General features: G+C 39.5%; 1 protein-coding gene across 2 annotated transcripts in view; it reads right to left on the bottom strand.

Annotated features, from left to right (window-relative positions):
• Positions 1 to 19920, bottom strand: part of Drat (Death resistor Adh domain containing target) — a 96748-nt gene that overhangs the window by 19069 nt on the left and 57759 nt on the right. For both annotated transcript variants that reach the window (XM_071583186.1, XM_071583185.1), the window contains exon 2: positions 3475 to 3610. In XM_071583186.1, coding sequence (XP_071439287.1) covers positions 3475 to 3591 — 117 coding nt within the window. In that variant the 5' untranslated portion in view covers positions 3592 to 3610. The remainder of the gene's footprint in view (positions 1 to 3474; positions 3611 to 19920) is intronic.

Here is a 19920-nt window from a genome sequence, read left to right as displayed (position 1 = left end):
GATGCCTTGCACGAATGCTCGTAAAAACGCTCTTAATATTTTAGCGACAACAAAAAGAACAACATTCTCTTTTCAACAAAAAACGAGGATTGGAAGTCTAACAATCAAGTATTTGAATGGTAGTCTTCATTTTTCGGATAACTGACTTATTTCAGCTGGCCTCGTCATCTTATCTTGTACATAAGAACTCATCAATCAACTCGATGCGTAGATGTACAATCTGATGATGATCTTGCGAATCTTAAAAAAGATTCTCTCTCGAATTTATGGACATACGTCTATCGACTTCAAATGTAATCTCTTTCCGCTCTTTGAAACACAGCCCTTTTTTACGATTGACAGTCACGAGATATGTGGGTGTAAAATCAAGTTAATGCAGTACAGGAATATCTGAAGAAGGAAAGAATGAGTGACTCCAAGCAGTGGAAGTGTAATACCCTTCCAGCGCCACGCAGGATGGCATTGATAAATTTAGGTGAGTTGGAGAATATCTGCAGAGAATATTGAGTACCACAACAAGATTCGTAAACAACAATTATTTAGCCCACTATCAAGTGAAAATACATATTTAATACGAAAGGATCTATGATGTTGAAAGATTCAGATGTAAACTGAGTTTCGGAATTCATGACATAACTGCAAGAAACTGCTGGGGATGCCGCGACAGTTACTTTTTGAAGGAGTCATCCTGTAATAACTGCTTTTAGTGGGGCAGATAAATTAACGCCATGAATAAATTGGGGGAGTACGAAAAAACATATACAGTAACATCAGACTTATGATGCATAAAAAACCGTATTTCATCAAATGGATCTATGGATACGAGGCGCTATTTGGAATTATCGATACAAATGTTCTCTTCCAGGTGCCGTCCCTTTCCCTCTTAAATTTCCCATTGGTGACGATTTCAGACAGGTTCCACACTGAAGTAGCAGAATCAGGAAGCATACCGTATACACGACTTACGGAATCTTGAGAATCTCACCACTCCACGGTCGCATACCGATGGGCCATGCCCTTAGTACACCTGAAATTTGTACCCTCAATGAGGGATATTTTTTTATGACCAACAACAAATTGTATTATCGTCTGCACTATGATTCCTGAAATATATAGGCTTAATATATATGAACAAATCAAAGATACAATAAACTACAGTTAAATCAATCAAGAATCACGGTTACTTCATGGGGAATTTGAGGATAAAAAAATTCCGAGAGAGAGAACTATATTAGTCGCCGTAAAATAATGTAATTACGCATTTTAGAACTCGACTATGAATGATAAATGCATAGATCTCGCAAGTTTTCACGTCATGTCAGATCTTTCAATAAAACGATATATATTTTTTCACAAAATAAAACAGTGGAAATATCTTAATGAGTAAATACCATTACTTTGCAGAGAAGCCAATATTATTTTTTGCGATGCTATTCCACCAATTTTTTCCATTCTACTCAAAGTCGCAGGGGTTGGAATCCACTTTCTGGGACATACAAAATTCGTGGTCATCTTCCACCTAACCTGATTCATGGAATCAGGCTGAGGAGGCTTCGGGAAAGTCACTTTAATTTATTCGTTATCTGAATTAATTCCTTGGATCTGACGCGTTTTCAAGTTTTGGGTTCCTTGATAATTACCGAGACTAATATTATGCCCGATAAAGGAAACAACAGTAAGCTCATATGCCATATTTTTTCTTGCCTCGAAATACACCACGGTATTCGCTATTCAAAAATTCAAGCGATTTCCAGAAGCAGACACCGATTAATATGAATAACACCCTCCATAGTTTTATTTCAAGCTACCATGAATAAATAGAGCACCTATAATCCTGTGAAATAAGCAGTCATCAAATACCTCCCCTAAACTTTAATCAAATTCTATTTCATATACCTAAAAAACTACCGCATAATTATAATACAAATAAATATATACACATTAAATCTATCACAAAAGTTCTTGAATCACTCGATATTATAGAACCCAAAATAGCGCGAAATACCTTCCAATGAAAATAATAAAATTTTCTATTGCATTCTTCTATTTCACAAATGAGATATTTGGTTCTTATTGTATTTAAACTCCCAATCCCCGAATAATTATTCACGAAACGAATTGTGTGACCATAAAATAATGTAGTTTTCTATTTATAAATGAAGAATTAGGTCCTTTTTCTCATCAAAACATTGTATCCCTAGTAATTCATAATTTACAAATTGTGCGAATGTAAAAATGAATTAATATAGCCATGAATCAATCCTGGTTCAATAAACGAGCTTCACGACTAATTAAAGCATATTTTTGCTATCCATGGAACTATTTCTCTAAATGTTCAATGTTCTGTAATAGATTATATTCCCAAATTGTACATATTTATGTAATCTTAAGTAATTAATCTTTCTGCGTCAGTATCATATTCACTAGTTTTGCGTAGGAAGGCTATTATTATGTGAGCGTCATTTCTTAATAATGTTGGAATCATATGGAGAGAGGTGCCCTTTGAACTACCTACGGAATACCTGTAGGTATGTTACCGCCAATTTTGGAAGTTTTCTTCGTGCAGCTAAATCGCTAGGTACTGCAAAACTGCATACATCAATTAATAAAATATACAAGAATTCCTTCATTTTAGGCGGATAATTATATCGTGGCAAATTGAAGTGCACGTTAATAACTAATTAACGATAATTAAATAATAACTGAATTAATACTCATTACCAAACTAAGCATAATCAGTCCACAAGGCGTTATTTTTAGAAGAAGTGTACTCGCAGCACGGAACGAAGTCAAAAGGGCGGGAGCGATCGCTCGGAGAAAGTTGGTGCGGGCAACTATGCACATTTATTGCGCCCGCTTCGCCGTGATTGAGAAAAACGAGTTCAATGCCGATCGTGCAAACGCACGTGGGACGATCTGCCCACACGTCCCGCAACGAGTAGCTGCAGGAGGCCGGAATTGCAATCGGGAATTAATTAATGGCTTTCGACTTCAGTGCGTATATCTAAAGCTTCTTTTTAAGGAAATTATGCTGCAGCGTACACGTATGGTATGGATCTCTTGTAACGCGGATTAACTATTCATTGAGTGTGAAGTAATATTCATACCCCTTCACATTATTGAGGGCGTTTTATTTCGTAGAATTTTATATTTATTTTTTTAATAATACTTTATTTTAGTTGACCTGCAAGAATTCAGCTAGAGCTAAGAAGATTTTTGAGCAATTAATAAGAAGACGCGCGATGGCCGAGGTTTATTGCAAAATAGCGGACTTGTTAAGCAATCGCAGAAATCTGTCTTACTTCGCGATATGAGGCATGTTACGACCAATTCGAAGGACGGTGGAGGAAGAGAGCACCACCCACAAAAAATTCTTCATTCTCAAATTTCGCGAAGTATATTGCAAGATTTCAGATACAAAGGAAATTGATTTTAAAAACTTTAAGTCAAAACATTAAAACCAAAAATACTTACGCGAATCCTGGCTCCGTTGGGAGGGACATCAGGAACTGGAACTTCAAAGCTAAACACACAATCTTTGACTGAGGGCCCAGGGCTCTCAATACTAACTTGCTTGCAAAGCTTATTCATGTTGCACGCCGTAGTCACACTAGAAATAAAGAGAAAACAATAAATGATTACATTTGAAACACGGAAAAAATTGTGATTTTTCAATTCCAAAACAAATCACATATAAACAGACAATTAGTGAGAAGTATACACAGAATTATAAAGAAGAGTTAAGTGGTTAGTGTGTGATAAGTAAAAAATTAATCCTCTAATGAGAAAATATGTAGCAATATTGAGTTGATGATGATGATGAACTCTGTTGCGAAACAACTGAAGTTCGATATTCATAATAAAAACACCATATACTAAAACACCAACTTTGATAAACACCAGTGGCCAAACATAGCAGTTTCAGGTTTAACTTTGTGGAAATCCTTAATGATGAGGGTAAAGAAAGAAACTTTGCACTTCCACATAACGATTTAATATTTCACGACCATGATTTCTATGATGCGCAGCATCGAAACTACGGTCGTGAAATATTAAATCTTTATGTGGAAGTGCAGTTTCTTTCTTTACCCTCACCAGTTGCCAATTTTAAAACAAAAGAAAAACATCATAAAGGGTAGTGTTCAAATATCACGATGAATAATGATCTCAATTATATTCAATTTGTCCAAGGTTGAATTTTCGAGGAATTCCCCAAGTTTTACAGGTTTTCGAGCAGCATTTTTAGAGGAGGCGATCGACAGCAGAGGTAGTTTGACAGGAAAGGATGATGGGTGGAGAGAAAAACGGCATCGGCATTAGCCTACTCTTAACGAAAGGCTCCAAGGGATCCGCAGCTTAATGTTCCATCCGACGGACGGCATGATCTCAAAGTGCTCTCCAAAAAGCACCTCAAGTAGGGATTGGAGTATCACTGAAAAATATCTTCCGCCTTCGGGATTCGAACCCGAGCCTTGTGGGTGGGAAGTTAGCAGGTTAGCTACCGCACTATCCTGATCCCCCCAGGTTTTCGAGGGAATATTTTCAGGTTATCAGGGTCTATCAGGGGTAATTAAAAGGGTTCCCCGTCCCCAACCACGTTTCTTCGGGCCAATATTAATTATGTTGCAATAATTATTTGTTATAGGTTTCGATGGTAGCCTCGCGGTGATATTGGACGCGTAATAAAATACCATTCTCTAGAACGAAAGCAAATTTGAGGAATATCGATTAAGTACACCAGGCGGATGAAAACAATTATCTTCTAATGGTAAGTCATAGAAAGTGAACCCTCCCTCAGGAAAACGTGAACTTACAAGATAGTGAAATCAAAATTCTCAAAAAAAACATTATGCATTGCTTCAATAAAATCGAAAACCTGAACAAAAATGCCATAAGTGGCGAGGTCAGCAACATTATTATTAACAATATACCATTTTAATCGATCGACAGGAAGCCTGAAAATCACTTGCAAGTCTAAGAACAACACTTCTTGACAATTAGATGGCCTAGGGGAAATATTAAACAATTTCTCCATCAAACAAAAACCACAGACGACATACCCACCCTTCACAACATTCTGCCGCCCTACCGCCCTCCACACACCGCTTCTTCCTCCGAAACCCCAGGGTCTTATGCCCGTCTTCGGCCACGCTGAGAAAAATGCCCTCTCATTCGTTTCCTTTCCGTTTTCACCAGTGCTAATACGGAGTCGTAGCCCACTTTTGATTTCATCACACGGAACCTGCACTTCAAAAACGCCGCATACGCACTATATTGCAACCAGTGACCCTCTTTTCACATAAGTCAAACTTCTACTCCCCTTTCCATCGGTATTGACAGCCATAGAACATTTTCCTCACAGTTTCCGGTACCAAATCATGCTCTAACCCACGATCATTCAATTGTTAATTTTTTTCCAGTTTCTATTCTCCACGTTCTACCTCCCGCTGTATCTAGTAAAAATCTCAAAAACACGTAACTATCAATTAACTGGTTGTTAAAGTCATTCCACCCTTAAAGGACTCAACAGTTTTCAATAGGCTACATTGTCTCCGCTTCCTCAAACATCGGCCTTAATTCTTAGTTAGCATATTACTCCTTTCTCATTGCCAAATTAAATCCCGCTCCTTCCCATTAAATTGTAGCACACACCCTCATTTTCCCCGCTTATTTCTCCTCTCCTAACCCCCACTCTCCCCTCCAAGCAACATCCACAATAGATCATTTCACTTTCAACTCATTCTTCTCAAGCTAATGAAGGGACCTCCTCCTGGCCCCGAAAACTTTTGCGAGTTGCACGAAATTTTTCTACTTTTCCTCCAACATCTTTCTAATATTAATAATTTAAGTGGTTCTAAGGACGAAGTTTTCATCATCTGCGGCCCCCGTCTCTTCTCCGCCCCTCTTTGCGCCATGTAACCGCCCACCCTGCAAATGCTGCCATCTTCTATGACCCGCCACTTCCCTGACTACCAATTCCCAACCAAAGATTGATTCCTTTGCCACCTGCACTTCAAAAGACACTATGTACCGAATATCATGTATGGTAGCTCCTGTCCTGCCTCCTATATGGGTGAATGGACCACCGAACTTTCCCTCCATGAATAACCACCACTATTCACTGAATATCCCGCCTTCCTTAATTATTCCACTTATATTACCGCTGCTGCATACGGCAAACCCTTTGATAACCCTGCTTCTTTGTTTCGGTGATAGAAACCCTCCCTTAAACCTCAAGCAGCATAGAGGTAAGAAAACATGAGATGGCACAAACCTGGCTACTTGAATCGCTCAAAACTCCCGGGCTGGCCTTAGCCCACTGAAATTATCCATCACCATCCCCTCCCACCCCCTTGTGCGTTCACCCTTCGTCCGTTACTACCTACCTCCCCCCCCATATCCCCCCTTCCCCCGAGAACGGCATTCCGAAGATGGCGTCCTTGCCGTCGAGACGCTAAATATATACGTGACTTTTCTTTATGTTTCTGTGTTTGGAAAAATTATTAATCGAAATTTACACAAAGATGCATATACTTAATTTAATTTATATATATATATATATATATATATATATATATATATATATATATATATATATATATATGCGAGCGTGATAATTTTTGGAATGATAAACACAATTACAGTTTTGGGTTACAAGTCTTAAAAAATCATCCCATTATTCAACTTTTACCGATGATTAACTGTTTTTAAAAGGAAGCGAAAACGCTTCGAGTTTATTAGAACGGCGGGCCCATGCGCCCATACTTAATTTCGCTCTCCGTTTTGCGTCATCGTGTTGAAGGGAAAGTTCCCTTACGCTCTTTGTTCAATGTCAATAAACATAACTGCCTCTCACAGGGCCGAATGCCAACAGTAAGTGCAGTTGACCTCTTTACGATAAGACGGAGTGGGATAAGACAACACTGGAGAAACAGAGAAAGTAGATATAAAACACAGCAGAAACACATCAGAACGCATATTCAACTTTTAGCCTCGTCTTTTTACTTCAGTGTGAATGGCACGTGGGTAGGCCAACTGGTGACACGCAAATGTAACACCTCATCTGAAAGTCGACGAAACATAAAGAAAAAACAATGAATATTGAAAGACGATTAATTTCCTAGTATGAATTCCTCTATTAACTGAACCACAGGATCATCAATTTCAGAATTCTCGAGATAGAAATAAGGAATTATCAGCATTAGCCACTGTCCATATGCTTTAATCGCAGCCCTTTATTTTCCCCTAGCCAATTTTAAGTGCCTTACCAAGCGATACCTCTAAGATCTACTTTCGAACGAACAAGACTAAATAAAATATCCATAGTTTTTATTCGAGGTTAATCGCACTGGAAAACTATAAGAATAACAAAAAAGATTACGGATGGCGGAATAAAAGACAAAAAATGAAATTTTTTCAAAATTCTAATTAAATTAAAATATCTAACTTAAAGTAATATTTAAGCAATGATGGAACGCCTCTAGCCACCCTCAGCTTCATCCAAGCTGTGTGATTTTTTCGAGTACCAGATCTTCCTGAGAAACCATTGGTGGGAAGGAAGCGGCCCCCCTACCCTGATGCTTGAATTTCGCATGCCATTGGGCACATGGGAACAATTGATGCGGTACTAGGTGAGCTCTACCGTCACCTACCATCCCAACCTTCGGGTTGAAAACTTGTTTTTTTTTTTACTTTCACTGCCAGTTTTTTTAACGACCACAGGGACCATGACTACACATTTATGTCAGAACACATTTTCTGTCAAACAGACCATAAAATTATGACTCTGCTGTGTATGAAAATAGGGAACTAGGTAGGTATAATTACGGAGCTGATAAAACTGCATCAATAAACCGGTTCATAGATTTCCTTAAGATGTCACCGCAGTCAGGGGATAGCTGTGTAACATATTATCTGGATATTACTCCACACCCTCTTCACGCCTGCACTACGTAGTTACCAAACTGAATGTGTATTGAACAGCTCGAGAAGCGATAAAGAATACTGACCGATGGTGAGCATTCATACTGCCGTCTTCTAGGCTCTGCAGAAAATCTGACTCCCCCGGCGTGAAATAAACGCGCAACAATTCTAGAAGAGAGCTTTCATAATTGAGTGGCTAACGCCATTGGAAGAGGGAGATTTAGGAGGAAAAATGCAGCGTCACTGTTAATTAAGTTTAATACTTCACAAGTAAGACTGAATTAACGACTCCAAATGTTAATCTGGAAGCAGGTGATACATAGTGCATAAAATAAAGCGGTCAAGTCAATATAAATCACCATCAGTATAGAGCCGTCGAGGACTCCACGCAAGAGTATTTGTATCCACAAACACTGCTTCCTTGATGGCAATAATTCAAAACGGGAGAGATTATTAGAATCAGGTCCAAAATGGTGGCAAAATCTCCCATATAAATTAAAGACTTGAGGAATACTGAAAATCCGCCGCCCAGGAAACGTGGGTCATGAATGATTTGAAGAGAAATAGATCCGTCCGACCGTCAAAGGTATTCAAGACGCCACCTTGCCTGATGATGAATCAATGCGAAAGAGTAATTTTCACTGGAGGATTAGTCTATGAGAGAATGGACATCTGAACGAATCTTTACGTGAAGCCAAAAGCGTTAATCCAACGATAGATTTTTACTTCCATAAGAAATAACCAAAGTCGTAACGAAAGCGAGCTGCCATTGTACTTACCGCAATAATTGGATTTCCCGGACATTTCAAGGGTAATTTTACATTCGCTGTCACCACGAAAATACGAGCAATCACGATCTACAATAACTATTTGGTCCTCGAGTCGACCACCCGGAAGCTCACCCGTCCATCCCACTTCCGAGGATTCCACAGAGTTCCCAGACTTAGGTCTCTGGAAGAAGGGCTTACAGCGGATGCGTATGGGTGCATGAAGGGAGAGATTGTCGAAGGTTGTGTCCCTTCGAGGACTGGACCTAAAGGAAACAGGGAGGAACCTGGTACCCGGCATCTTCACGTGTGATGACCACTTCCGATTTAAAGCCAAAATGTATTATCATTAAGACGGTGTCTGGATTTAACCCGATTAGCTAATAGACAAGAATTCAAATTTTCATTCATTCTTATTGTCCAAAAGGCATTGCGAGGGGTTTCTGACGATTGCTTTTAGATAAGCCTTCAGAATTCCCATCTTAGGGTAATGATAATGAAGATCCCTGGAATATAAATAACTCCTGGGTGTGCCGTTAATGACGCTAGTTGCATTAACAGTGTCCCACGGAGTCAACAATGTACGCCCCACTCAGAATGCAATGGTTCAATGCAATGGATGTGCAAAGATGTAAGCATGCAAATTAAAAAAAAACGGCAAGAGATGCCGCAACAGTAACTGTTAACGGAGTCATCCGCTAATATGCATTTCAATGCAACAATTTCAGAGTGTAAACTTGACCAGTATTTCATCCGACGAAGCAGAGAGTCGAGGATAAGGTCTTTTCCGCGGAATGCGTCAATTGGGTTACAATATGGCAGCGCAGTTCAGTTTAATTTAAGAGCAACATTATATAAAAATGTATGCTGTTTGAACTGTTTAATCAGCGGCTGGGTTTAGCCAGCTGGATGGCTGAACTCCCGTGCACTTGTTTAAAAATCAGCGAGAAAAATATTAATAGTATGACCTCACATGATAAAAGGTTAGAATCACTTTTACACGATGTGAATCATAGTAACGTTCGTTTTCTTCAAGTTCCATAACTTTTCGCAAAAAAATATAATAATAGGCAACCCCTTCCCTGGTAATAGAGAAGCATTTTCTACAATTAACTTAAAATGAAGCTTCTTTTTTGACTTTACCTACCCTAAAAGTTAAAAAAGGAACTAACTACGCACGTTAATCTACATCAGGATTCTGGTTAGAAAAGAGACATTTTTCTTAATCATGGGTAAGACTGACGCTAAAAAAATCCCATGGTCCATTTCGAAAAGGAAGTTGTCAACGAGATACAAATAAAAAATTAAGGACGCTCGTAAAATATCTTCGGGGCAGATATTGACGCAGCCTTTCTAAATTTAGCTCAAGGAGGCGTGGACTTATGAAGAAGACCGGGTGGGTTCTGAAATACTTTTAAAAATCCACGAGTAAGGACGGTGAGCAGGCGCTCGATGGGTGGGTTCATTGTATGATTAGTTAATGGACTGGAGCGCTCACTTCAGGGCCGGCAACAATTCTCGGCTCCAAGGGCACCTGTTGAAAGCATAAGGCCAAAGCTGAGAATTTCAATGTCCCCTGTGAAATGAGCAAAAGCAGATCTTGGGTTAATTCCTTAATTAATTTTAAGGAAATAGATGGCACCAATAAGGACTGACTCAAAGGCTGCAGAATCCTCCACGTTTTAATGGTGACACAGACACCATAAAGTGATTAAATACGTACGCTTTTCTATGACTGTAGCATGGCTAAAATATCTTATGACTACAAATGTTTACATGGCATGTTAAGATGAAATGAATGCATAAAATCTAGTGAATGTTTATTTTTCTCACTGAGTATTATAGTATTTATTTATTTATTTATTTATCGACTTAATTGGGCGAGGTTGAGTCCCTTCTTCCACCTAACCCTACATTACAGATATTATATTGCAGACAATCACATACAACCAAGCCCTAGATGGAGGGAAATCCACCTAGGCGGGAATCGAACCCGCGACCTTTGGGTTGCTAGGCGAGAACGTTACCCCGCCGCCACCGAGGCCGGAGGCAGTGTGTGAGTATACGTACGTACGTGTACGTTGTATGAACTGTGTTATAGTTAGTAATTGAACTAGGCATCTAATGTATTGTGTTTTCGTACGTCAGTCATAAGTTATTTTATTTACTAATGTTATTTCTATTTATGTAAACTACGTGAAAATTAGCCATAACTTTATTATTGTAAATGTGGGACGAAAGTTTAGGTGGTAGAAGAGACTCCACAGTCTCAATCCCGCCCCAAAATACCTGTATCTGGCTATTTCTGTAATTTATATTTCTCGTGGCATTCACAACCAATGAGAGAAGACATGCTTCTATCCAAATATTCATTTGGGCCCTAATGGATGATTTTTCTGTCTCAGTACAAGTAAAATAGAACGAGTTTGATTAACACAGCGCGACTGGCCAGATTACGAAGCATTTAATTCCGTAGGCCTAAATAGCGATTTCTTTCGACCAGAGAAACTCAACTGCCAATTCGTTTGCTGGTTAATCGAAGGAAAGGGCAGCAATTTATTTGTTTTTGATATCCTGCTAATTAGATGAAATGCTCGGGATGACGATTGTCTAAAAAAACCACTCTTCAGCAGTATTTCCTTAAAAACATTCCTGGCACTTTCCAAAGATTGAGGAAGACCAGACATAAGCTTTTGACGGCACAACGCAAAACTATTTTCCGTTTCTGCCCACACGAAATCTCATTTCAGCACAAGCTTAAGAAAGTGAAAGGAAGCGATGGAACGTCTCGTAAACGAGTTCCCACTTTTTTTATTCATCACGCTTCATTTGAATTTGTGATTTTCATTTGAACCGTAGATGTGAGGTCAATTTATGTTCCACTGTCGTTCCCGAACTCCCGAAGAGTGACGTGGAGGAGGAGGCGGGAGGTTGGTTGCACACACACGCAGCCCCTTCTCGGACCCTTCAACAAATGTTCCCAGAGAGGGGCTTGGAGGAGACGAGACGGGAAGGTACGGATCTCCGCCGAGGTAGGGGAGGCACGCATGAGGGGCTGCGCCACGCTCGAATGCGAGCATCGCAGTGAGATTTTTAAAAACAGAATCCCGCACAAATACTGAAGTACCGAAATTGAAATGGAAATGGGCGGCATTACACATTCGCGTCTCAACATCTACGTGCCATAATGAAGCATTTTTCCCAACTTGTTTCATCGAGTACCACTTCACATGTTCTAGTAAGTTATAAGTCCCACCAATAAACTAATATTACGAATGATACTGTGGGGAATAAATAAAAGTTCTGAATCATTTGGTGAAAGATAATTTAATCGCACTAAATGATGTTGCACTCATGAATATTCTGGATCGTATATAAAGAGTCTTATAGTAGTCTTCCGTAGCGATCGAGCGCTGTGGTGACGTTCGAGGTTGGCTGCAAATGGAGAATTTGTAACGTTTCTCTCGCAATACATCTCAATATTCCTGATTTGTACGCTACGACACATTGCAAATTGTATGCTTTCATAGCATAGGAAGGGCTAGGTCTTAAGTGAAATATTAAAGTTTACATTCTCGAGCTATAGTTTCAAACATTTTCTAACCGCGTAGGGCGCCGCCACAGGACACCTCACCTTTTCAACTAATGGTAATAGAGTGTCATCCCGATTTGAGGCGTTGGGAACCCTATGGTACCCGCCTCAATGTCTACCCTTTACCTCTTTAACCCTCCCCTTCCCTGCTCCAAGAGACACTATATATACACTCCGGTTGAGTCTGAACAAAATCACTCGACGATGATAATCCTCAACGAGGTTAGGTCGTGAAATACAAACCGTGCGTGAAAAATTTTAAGTTACCCTTTTCAAATAAAAAGCGAGCGTTTCCCCCAGAGACTAGTGGGAGGGCGTTAAAGGATTTTTTCAATGAATAAACTTCGAGTGAAATGGCGTCCATCGTATTCCTCCGATAAAACTTATCTGCTCCTCGCAACAAAATGGCATGAGGGGCGAAATTTTACCTTTTTTCTCGAAGCTTAACAACAAAACATTTCTATAATAGACACCCTGTAGAAAGATCTATGATACGAAGTAATCAATTCTTTTAAGCTCTTGCCGGGATAATGGAAACTAGGGTGGATTTTTTATACGAAAAAAGAGCAGAACTTGTCAACAAAAGGAAAAAATAAAACAACAGGCATTGGAGAAAAATAGGAATTTTCGGTTTTGTCTGAAATTATCCAAATTTGAATAAAACTGGAGAGAAAATACCCATGAAAAATGTTTCCGAGTAGTTCTAGCGGTTTCCTCATTTATCTGTGTCCTCATTTAGTCTGTGGCTATAGTTTGTGCGCTGACTGTCCATCAGCCACAAGCCTTGAACACAACGCGCCGTTTCCCCCTCCCTTGCCGACTATCTCAACATCGCCATTCCCTTCCTTGGACGACTCTTCCATTACTCCACTTCCAATATACATTTATTGATAGAACTCATCTTATCTGCATACGCGAGGGGCCGCCTCACCGATACAAGTCGTTCACTCGGGTGCTTTAGGTCGCAAATGGTAACTGTCTGCCCGAATGTACTCATATACAGTTTTCGAGAGCAACGCAGTAATCTTTTTATCCCATTAAATAATGGCAACCTTTGACGCGATGCCCCCCCTGGATAATTTGAGGAACCCCCAACTTGGTGGCACACCTTAACGCAAACGGTTGCAAATACTATTCACATTCAGTGGTCCGCGAGAGTTTGAAGTTTAGCTCTGCGCTTGCGAAATGGTGCTCACATTTTAAGTGTAAATATCCGCATGTATCATTTAAATATATATTTGGATTACACCTCTCTTTGTGTGAGCGTGTGTTTTCATTCAACCTCCATTTTGAATCTACAGAGTTAACATTCGTAAAATCCAACAGTCCAACTTCAGGGACGCTCCTTTGGACTTATCCGTCCAACTTCACAATTGTCCGAATGCATGGGTATGCTAGTTTATATGGTAAGCGATGAAGAGAGCATAAAAAAAAATTTCAAAATGCATTTTTCGTGAAACCGTACCAACCTTAAACAGGTACACCTATTTTTACTAAAAATAAAATAATGAAATTTCCGAGCAATCTCACTTTTCTTGAAGAAATTCATGACGTTTAAAGAAGATGATTATGACCCATTTATATTCTCCAATGCCCGATAATATTCCTCACATTATCGAGTCATTAGCAAATTGGATGGAGAAATACCTGTGTAAGATAATATAAGGCATTCATATCAGCATTTAAACCCTAAGTCTATGATTTAGCTGGTTTCATGTCGTTGGCCAGATTGACTCACGTATACACCGTATTGCAAAATTCAACATTCTCCCTTTTAGATCAAATCCTTTTTGCGCCGCAAAAAAACAACTTCAGCAGAAAATGTTACAAAATATCCCGAGCCCAAGAATTTTAACTACATGTTTATCTATGAAGTTTCAGCCGTGGAAGAGCAAATTAAGGTAATTTTCCGCCACTTTCAGACGTAATCTACGAAATCGTTGAACGTCCCTCGGAACTCTCGAATGTGGACCCAAGCGATAGTAGAATATCACCAGAGCTCAGGAGAATTTAATAAAACACGTAATTGGGCAAGCCACGGCGTTCGGAAATGCAACAGCTCTTGACGTGACAGCGAAAGACGAGGCAGAAGAGAAAGTGGGACTAATTGGCTTCCGAGTCACGGACTATGGCAATGCAAACACGCGAGCGCGGCTAAAACGCCCGTGTGTAGCTGTAGAGGATTTCCGTTGGTTGTAGAAGATGCACGTAAATTTGACTATTTTTCTGTGACACGTACTATTCTGCAATACCTAATGTGGGAGAGGAGGAGATTCGTGCAGTTAATCGCTGGAATCACATTGCCTATCATGAAAATTGAAATTAGATTTGAAAAAATGCATTAATAATGAATTTAATTAGAATAATACTATTTAAATATAATATTTTACTTAGCATAGATTTGATTAATCGATATATACTAGCTGAGCTTATCGAGAATAGCGTGACATTGTTTACGGACTGACTTCGTGGGATTTCGTGTTACAGAGTTCGGGATGGCGCAGCATCTTGGGGCTGCAAAATCACGGAATTACCAGCAACAGCAAACAACTCTTTCCAATGCGGAGTCATTGATCCATCCCAAGCGTACATCAATGCACGACAGACTGGCAAACGTCGGCATCAATGTAATGACGTTGCATAGCCTAATGACGCACCGTAATACGGTCGTGGCTCTGAATAATACATTTCATCGGGTAAATTTTATGCGAAAACATTTTACGCTGTAATGTTTTGTAGGGTTTTGTAATTTTCTTTGCGGCGTTTTAACAACTTGAAAGTCCCACGGGAGCTATGTACTCCTTCTACGAATGAAGTTATTAACATGAAACATGAAATGAATTCGCATGCACGCATATTCCATACTGCGTAATACACGTAAGCTAGTCATAAGTAAGATACTAGCGGGAGTGAATTTAGATTTTTAATTCGGTCAAGTTCGTTCAGTGCAGTAAAAATTTCACTCGGTCAAGTTCGTTCGGTGCAGTGAAATTTACATTCGGTCAAGTTCATTCGTTCAAGTCAATTTTTATTCGGTCCGCCAGAGTCCTCCGTCAAGGCCCATGATCAAGGGACCAGTTTTCCAAAGCTTAAATCAACGCATACGACCTTAAGCTTACTCACGGAGATTCATAATGAAAATCTTACATGACTCCCACAAAACACATCACTAGATTGTACACCGCAGAAAGAGATTCAAATAGATTAATTCCACGGTAAGAACTGTTTGCGGAGAACAATTTCACTGACATGTAGCTTTAAGAAAGGGGCCTCATGATGTACAAGTCTGGTATCAGTAAATACTCCGATGGCCTCCGGGTGGAACTGGGAAAATATGTGAGGACTGCGATTATTCATCCTTGAAAAAATGCAGAATAACCGAACCGAAACGGGCTGTTCCAACAGCGGAGTCACCAACCCGCCTCAAGCAACTCACACACACAATCCGTGTCACAATGGATAGCATCGGTCTTGTCAATGCCAGCGAAATACTTCTAAGATATCTGTTAAAGTCCCGCTATCAAACCTTCAGCCATGCTACTAATGATGTAAACAGTTATCTGAGGCTTTCACGAACCAACCGTGAAAACTGCCAGTACTTAGAAATAAAACTTCTTCTTCACACTGCTTATCAGTTAAAAAGCACTGGCAACCGCGGAGTAATATCAAACGAGTTAATTATTATATAATTCAATATTTCAATTCATATTCTACCGTTTACGGTAGGCTTTGGATGTACAAAGACTGAACAACGACAACTTTCTTCCCATCCTAATCTGACATCCGAAACTAAACTAAACCTTTTTTCAATTCCGCATATTTCCTCCCCTCATTCCGTCCAAAATTCCTATTCCTTTCCAATGACTCCTTCGCTAGTCTAACGTTCTCCATTTAATCAAAATCTATAACACTCCAGTGCTTATCAAAATATAAACCCAAACACGAAAGATATTCATTCTTAAAATTTCCATTTCCTGTACATGAAAGGCTAAACACTGTCAAACAAATTCATGAGATTTTCAATTATAGATAAACATATTTGGGAGGAAAATAGCCTTAATGGAAGTATGAATACTAATAGAAGAATCGCATTTGTACATGAAACATGCACGAATATGAGGATATTGATGACAGGGACTCTTGAAGTAAAAAATGGAAGGAAAAATCAGAATATACTTGGAAATGGAATGCAGCGTTGTATGTCGCCGAAACCACACCATTAAGGAAAGAGAGGGGGCGTAGATGGACGATACTGAGACGTGGGCTAACTAAGAGGATGGATGAAATCAGCTAAATTGAGGACGGAAAACGACTAAGACACATAAGTTCGAGTAGGGTGGTAAGGGTGATACCTCTACGGTAGCAAAAGTGGATAGATGGGATACTGGGTGCTTGTGTAAAGTGGATTCTGCGATAAAATCCAAGGAGATGAGGAGAATAATAGGCACTATGAGGTAAGAAAATATCATTTAGTTAAAGGGCGAAGGAGCGTGGCATAATTTTGCTCTTATATCATCCATTTTTAAGGACTCTTCCGCGAATTGTCTCAGCAACTATACATGTAAATCTGTAGGGCAAAATTGAAGGAGGAAGGTGATGAGAACGTTTAAGACTTGATAAAATACTGACTCGCATTTCGAGTGTTTTTTCAGACGACTGCTCAATATGAAATATTTTCGATAGTGAGAATAAGCACCATGTCGTATCCACCATAGAAGGAGAATTTGGCAGACATTTATTTAAGCGTATTACGAGCGTACGGCTTTTAATACACGAAGTATCCTCGAAGAAACAAAATCATGACGTCACAGATTTCCACCCCACCCCCATTCTGGTCAACGATTGGAAGAATCCAAATGGATTTGCTCATGTAATTACATCACACGCCTCATTTACATACACCCCGATTCATACCACAAGCACGGACCCGGGGCGAAAGGCTGGTGACCCTTGTATCAATCTTTTAAACAGACTCCTTTCCAAGCCTCCAACCAGCTGAAAAACATACTCTCTCGTCTATTTCCCATTTAAGAAACCTTCCTACATTACGCGATCATTTCCCATGGGTCGTGCGTTGTATATACGATCGTATCGCATTGTATTGCACCAAGGCAGATGACCCACGAAGCGCACCGAAAAAGTGGTAACCGAATTCTAACTAAAATGCTGCCCTTGTTTCCAGCTTTGGCCAGACGAAACCAATTCCTTTCTGACAGTTCGGTCCAGTCCCGATGGCCTAAAGCTCATCTCGAGGGTCACTTTATCAGCATGGAATTATTTCCCACAGACCCCGCTACAAGCATCCACTTAAGAATGACTGAGTGGTGAGGGCAGACACTTCAGGCAGTCATCATCAACCGAGCTATTTCCGGCGCAGCGATGTTCAACACCCACCCGAGTAACTCCTTCGAACGACTTCTCGTAAATGATGTTCACTTTTAATATCTATTTATTCTTGGTCAGGAGGTACACAACGAAGTGCGTATAAAACGAGAATATCGTTAAGAATTATGCATTAGCCAACGGGTTTGGCAAAGGTAGGAACATAATCGTATAAATTTAGTGCAGTAAATTCAGTAAAAATGTGCAAGTACAAGGAAAATGTCTCGTTTTTGAGCGATATGTAGACGTGTGTTTTGCATTCCATCCTGCTACTCTTTCAATTAGAATTTGACTATTCTAAAGAAAAATTCAAAAGGGATATAACGAATGGATTGCAATAAATCCTATACATGCGCAAAATATAGCGAAATGCGATATTTTGAGAGCTCTTCCTTCATTTCAATTCTTCCGAGGAGGAGTTAATCAAAACTTGCTGCCTGATGCCTCCCTTAATCTCTATAGGGTTTCGCACGCCTCCCCAAAGTAAAATTTTACGAAAGTCACAAGTATTTGGCGAAGCCAAGCTTAATCCGTTATCTTGATATTATTTAACATTATGTACAAATATATGTATCATGGATACAAAGTATCATTTTTACAATGCGCAAATTGAAGTTGTGCAATGTACATCATTAGAGTTTCTAGTTCAATAAATGGCGTATAATTGAACGAAACAATTGGCCGGGTTAGTCTGGTGGGTGAAGTTGCTCACCCGCTGACCCTAAATTACTAAGGGATCTGAGTAGATTTGACTTTAGGGTATCCAATGGGAGGACTCTCGACTACCACGTCGCAGGGAAACCTGAATACACGTACATGGATATTAAGTAGATATCTGAATCCCAGGGGCCCGTGTTCGTAGGGGAAAGAAATTATAATAGTAACATTTTATCCGATTGTTTTTCAGTGTAAAAAACTTTCACGGGCAGAAAGTATCAGGGATAGTAGAGAAACTAGGATGGGGTCCCTTCCGTTAAGCGAGGGGTATGCAAAATCCATTCGAAAAGTAAAAAGCACACAAGCTTACGTCTAAAGGTGAGCGAAGTATTGAGGCACCACCACGTAAATACCAGTTTAAATATAAATACTCAATAGATTTAAATACTTCTTTCCCCCTAGCAATTCGAGATCACAATAAAAAACTTCAATAGATTTTAACACCACAACACTCATTAGGTATGCATACTATTTACCATGTCATCTGTTATTCCCTTTATAAACACTTCATGAAAAATTCATAACTCCCTCGACTTGCATAATTTAAGGCTTGAGCCCAAACACTCTATGTTACACACCGATGTGGAGTTTTGCCTGGTGGAACGTAGTTAGAATACTGGTCATGTAATCATAGAATGTGCGTTAACTTAAAAATACATTATCCAATTAAGTTTACTCTATATAACAGCCGATTTTTCTCTTTCTAATATCAGCTCGTTCCGGTTGTCACAAATCATCCGGTCATTCCATTCTCGATCAGGGGTGGTTTAACAATGGGATTCGAGACCCCATCCACATGAAAAACTCTCAATTATATTTTATATTAGGCGCTGCCTCAATTTCGATTATAGTTGACGAGCACGTTCCTACTGCGATATTTTTCCCCTCCATGCCGTCTGTTGCTCAATAAAGATTTTCTCTAGAATGGCGATCATTTTAATGCACATGAAGCTGAAACAACTAGATTTGTGGCCCGCGCACGCGCCTATTCTTAAGTACGGGCAAAATAATTTCGAACAGTACATCAGATAAAAGAGAGACCGTACTTTTCCACAGAAAAATTTTGTTTACTCTTTCATTTGATGGTTTGGAGTACCAGGGTCACAAGACTATTATAAGACATAGAATGGGAGCCACTAGTTGACCACATATAGTATATGGGTTAAATTTACTGCGTAAATTTCAGGAAGGTTACTTATCTGATGATGTTAAAGACACATTACACGCCCCAACTTTCTATGGTAGATCAGATCACATGCGTAAAATCAGGGATATATATGGTAGAATGGATAATTTTAAAATGCCGTATTTTCCTCCCATCATTTGAGACCAAAACAGATATGATAGCAGGTGGTTAGGAGATAATTAGCATTGGCAATTAATATATTTTGTCGATATCCTGTATAGTTTTTTTTTAATAGACCATTCTTTTGCACATTTCTCCCGCATGATTTGAATATAAGTATCCTGTCATTAAATATTGCTGCATGTAAGTACCTTCTTTCGTGTGATCACCTGTGTTCCAGTGCACGATCAACC

This window comes from Hetaerina americana, unplaced genomic scaffold (assembly GCF_022747635.1).
Source record: "Hetaerina americana unplaced genomic scaffold, ioHetAmer1.1.p SCAF_13, whole genome shotgun sequence".
In the NCBI taxonomy this organism is placed as follows: domain Eukaryota; kingdom Metazoa; phylum Arthropoda; class Insecta; order Odonata; family Calopterygidae; genus Hetaerina; species Hetaerina americana.
Note: the sequence above shows the minus strand (reverse complement) of the source record. Positions and strands in the feature narration are given on the sequence as shown.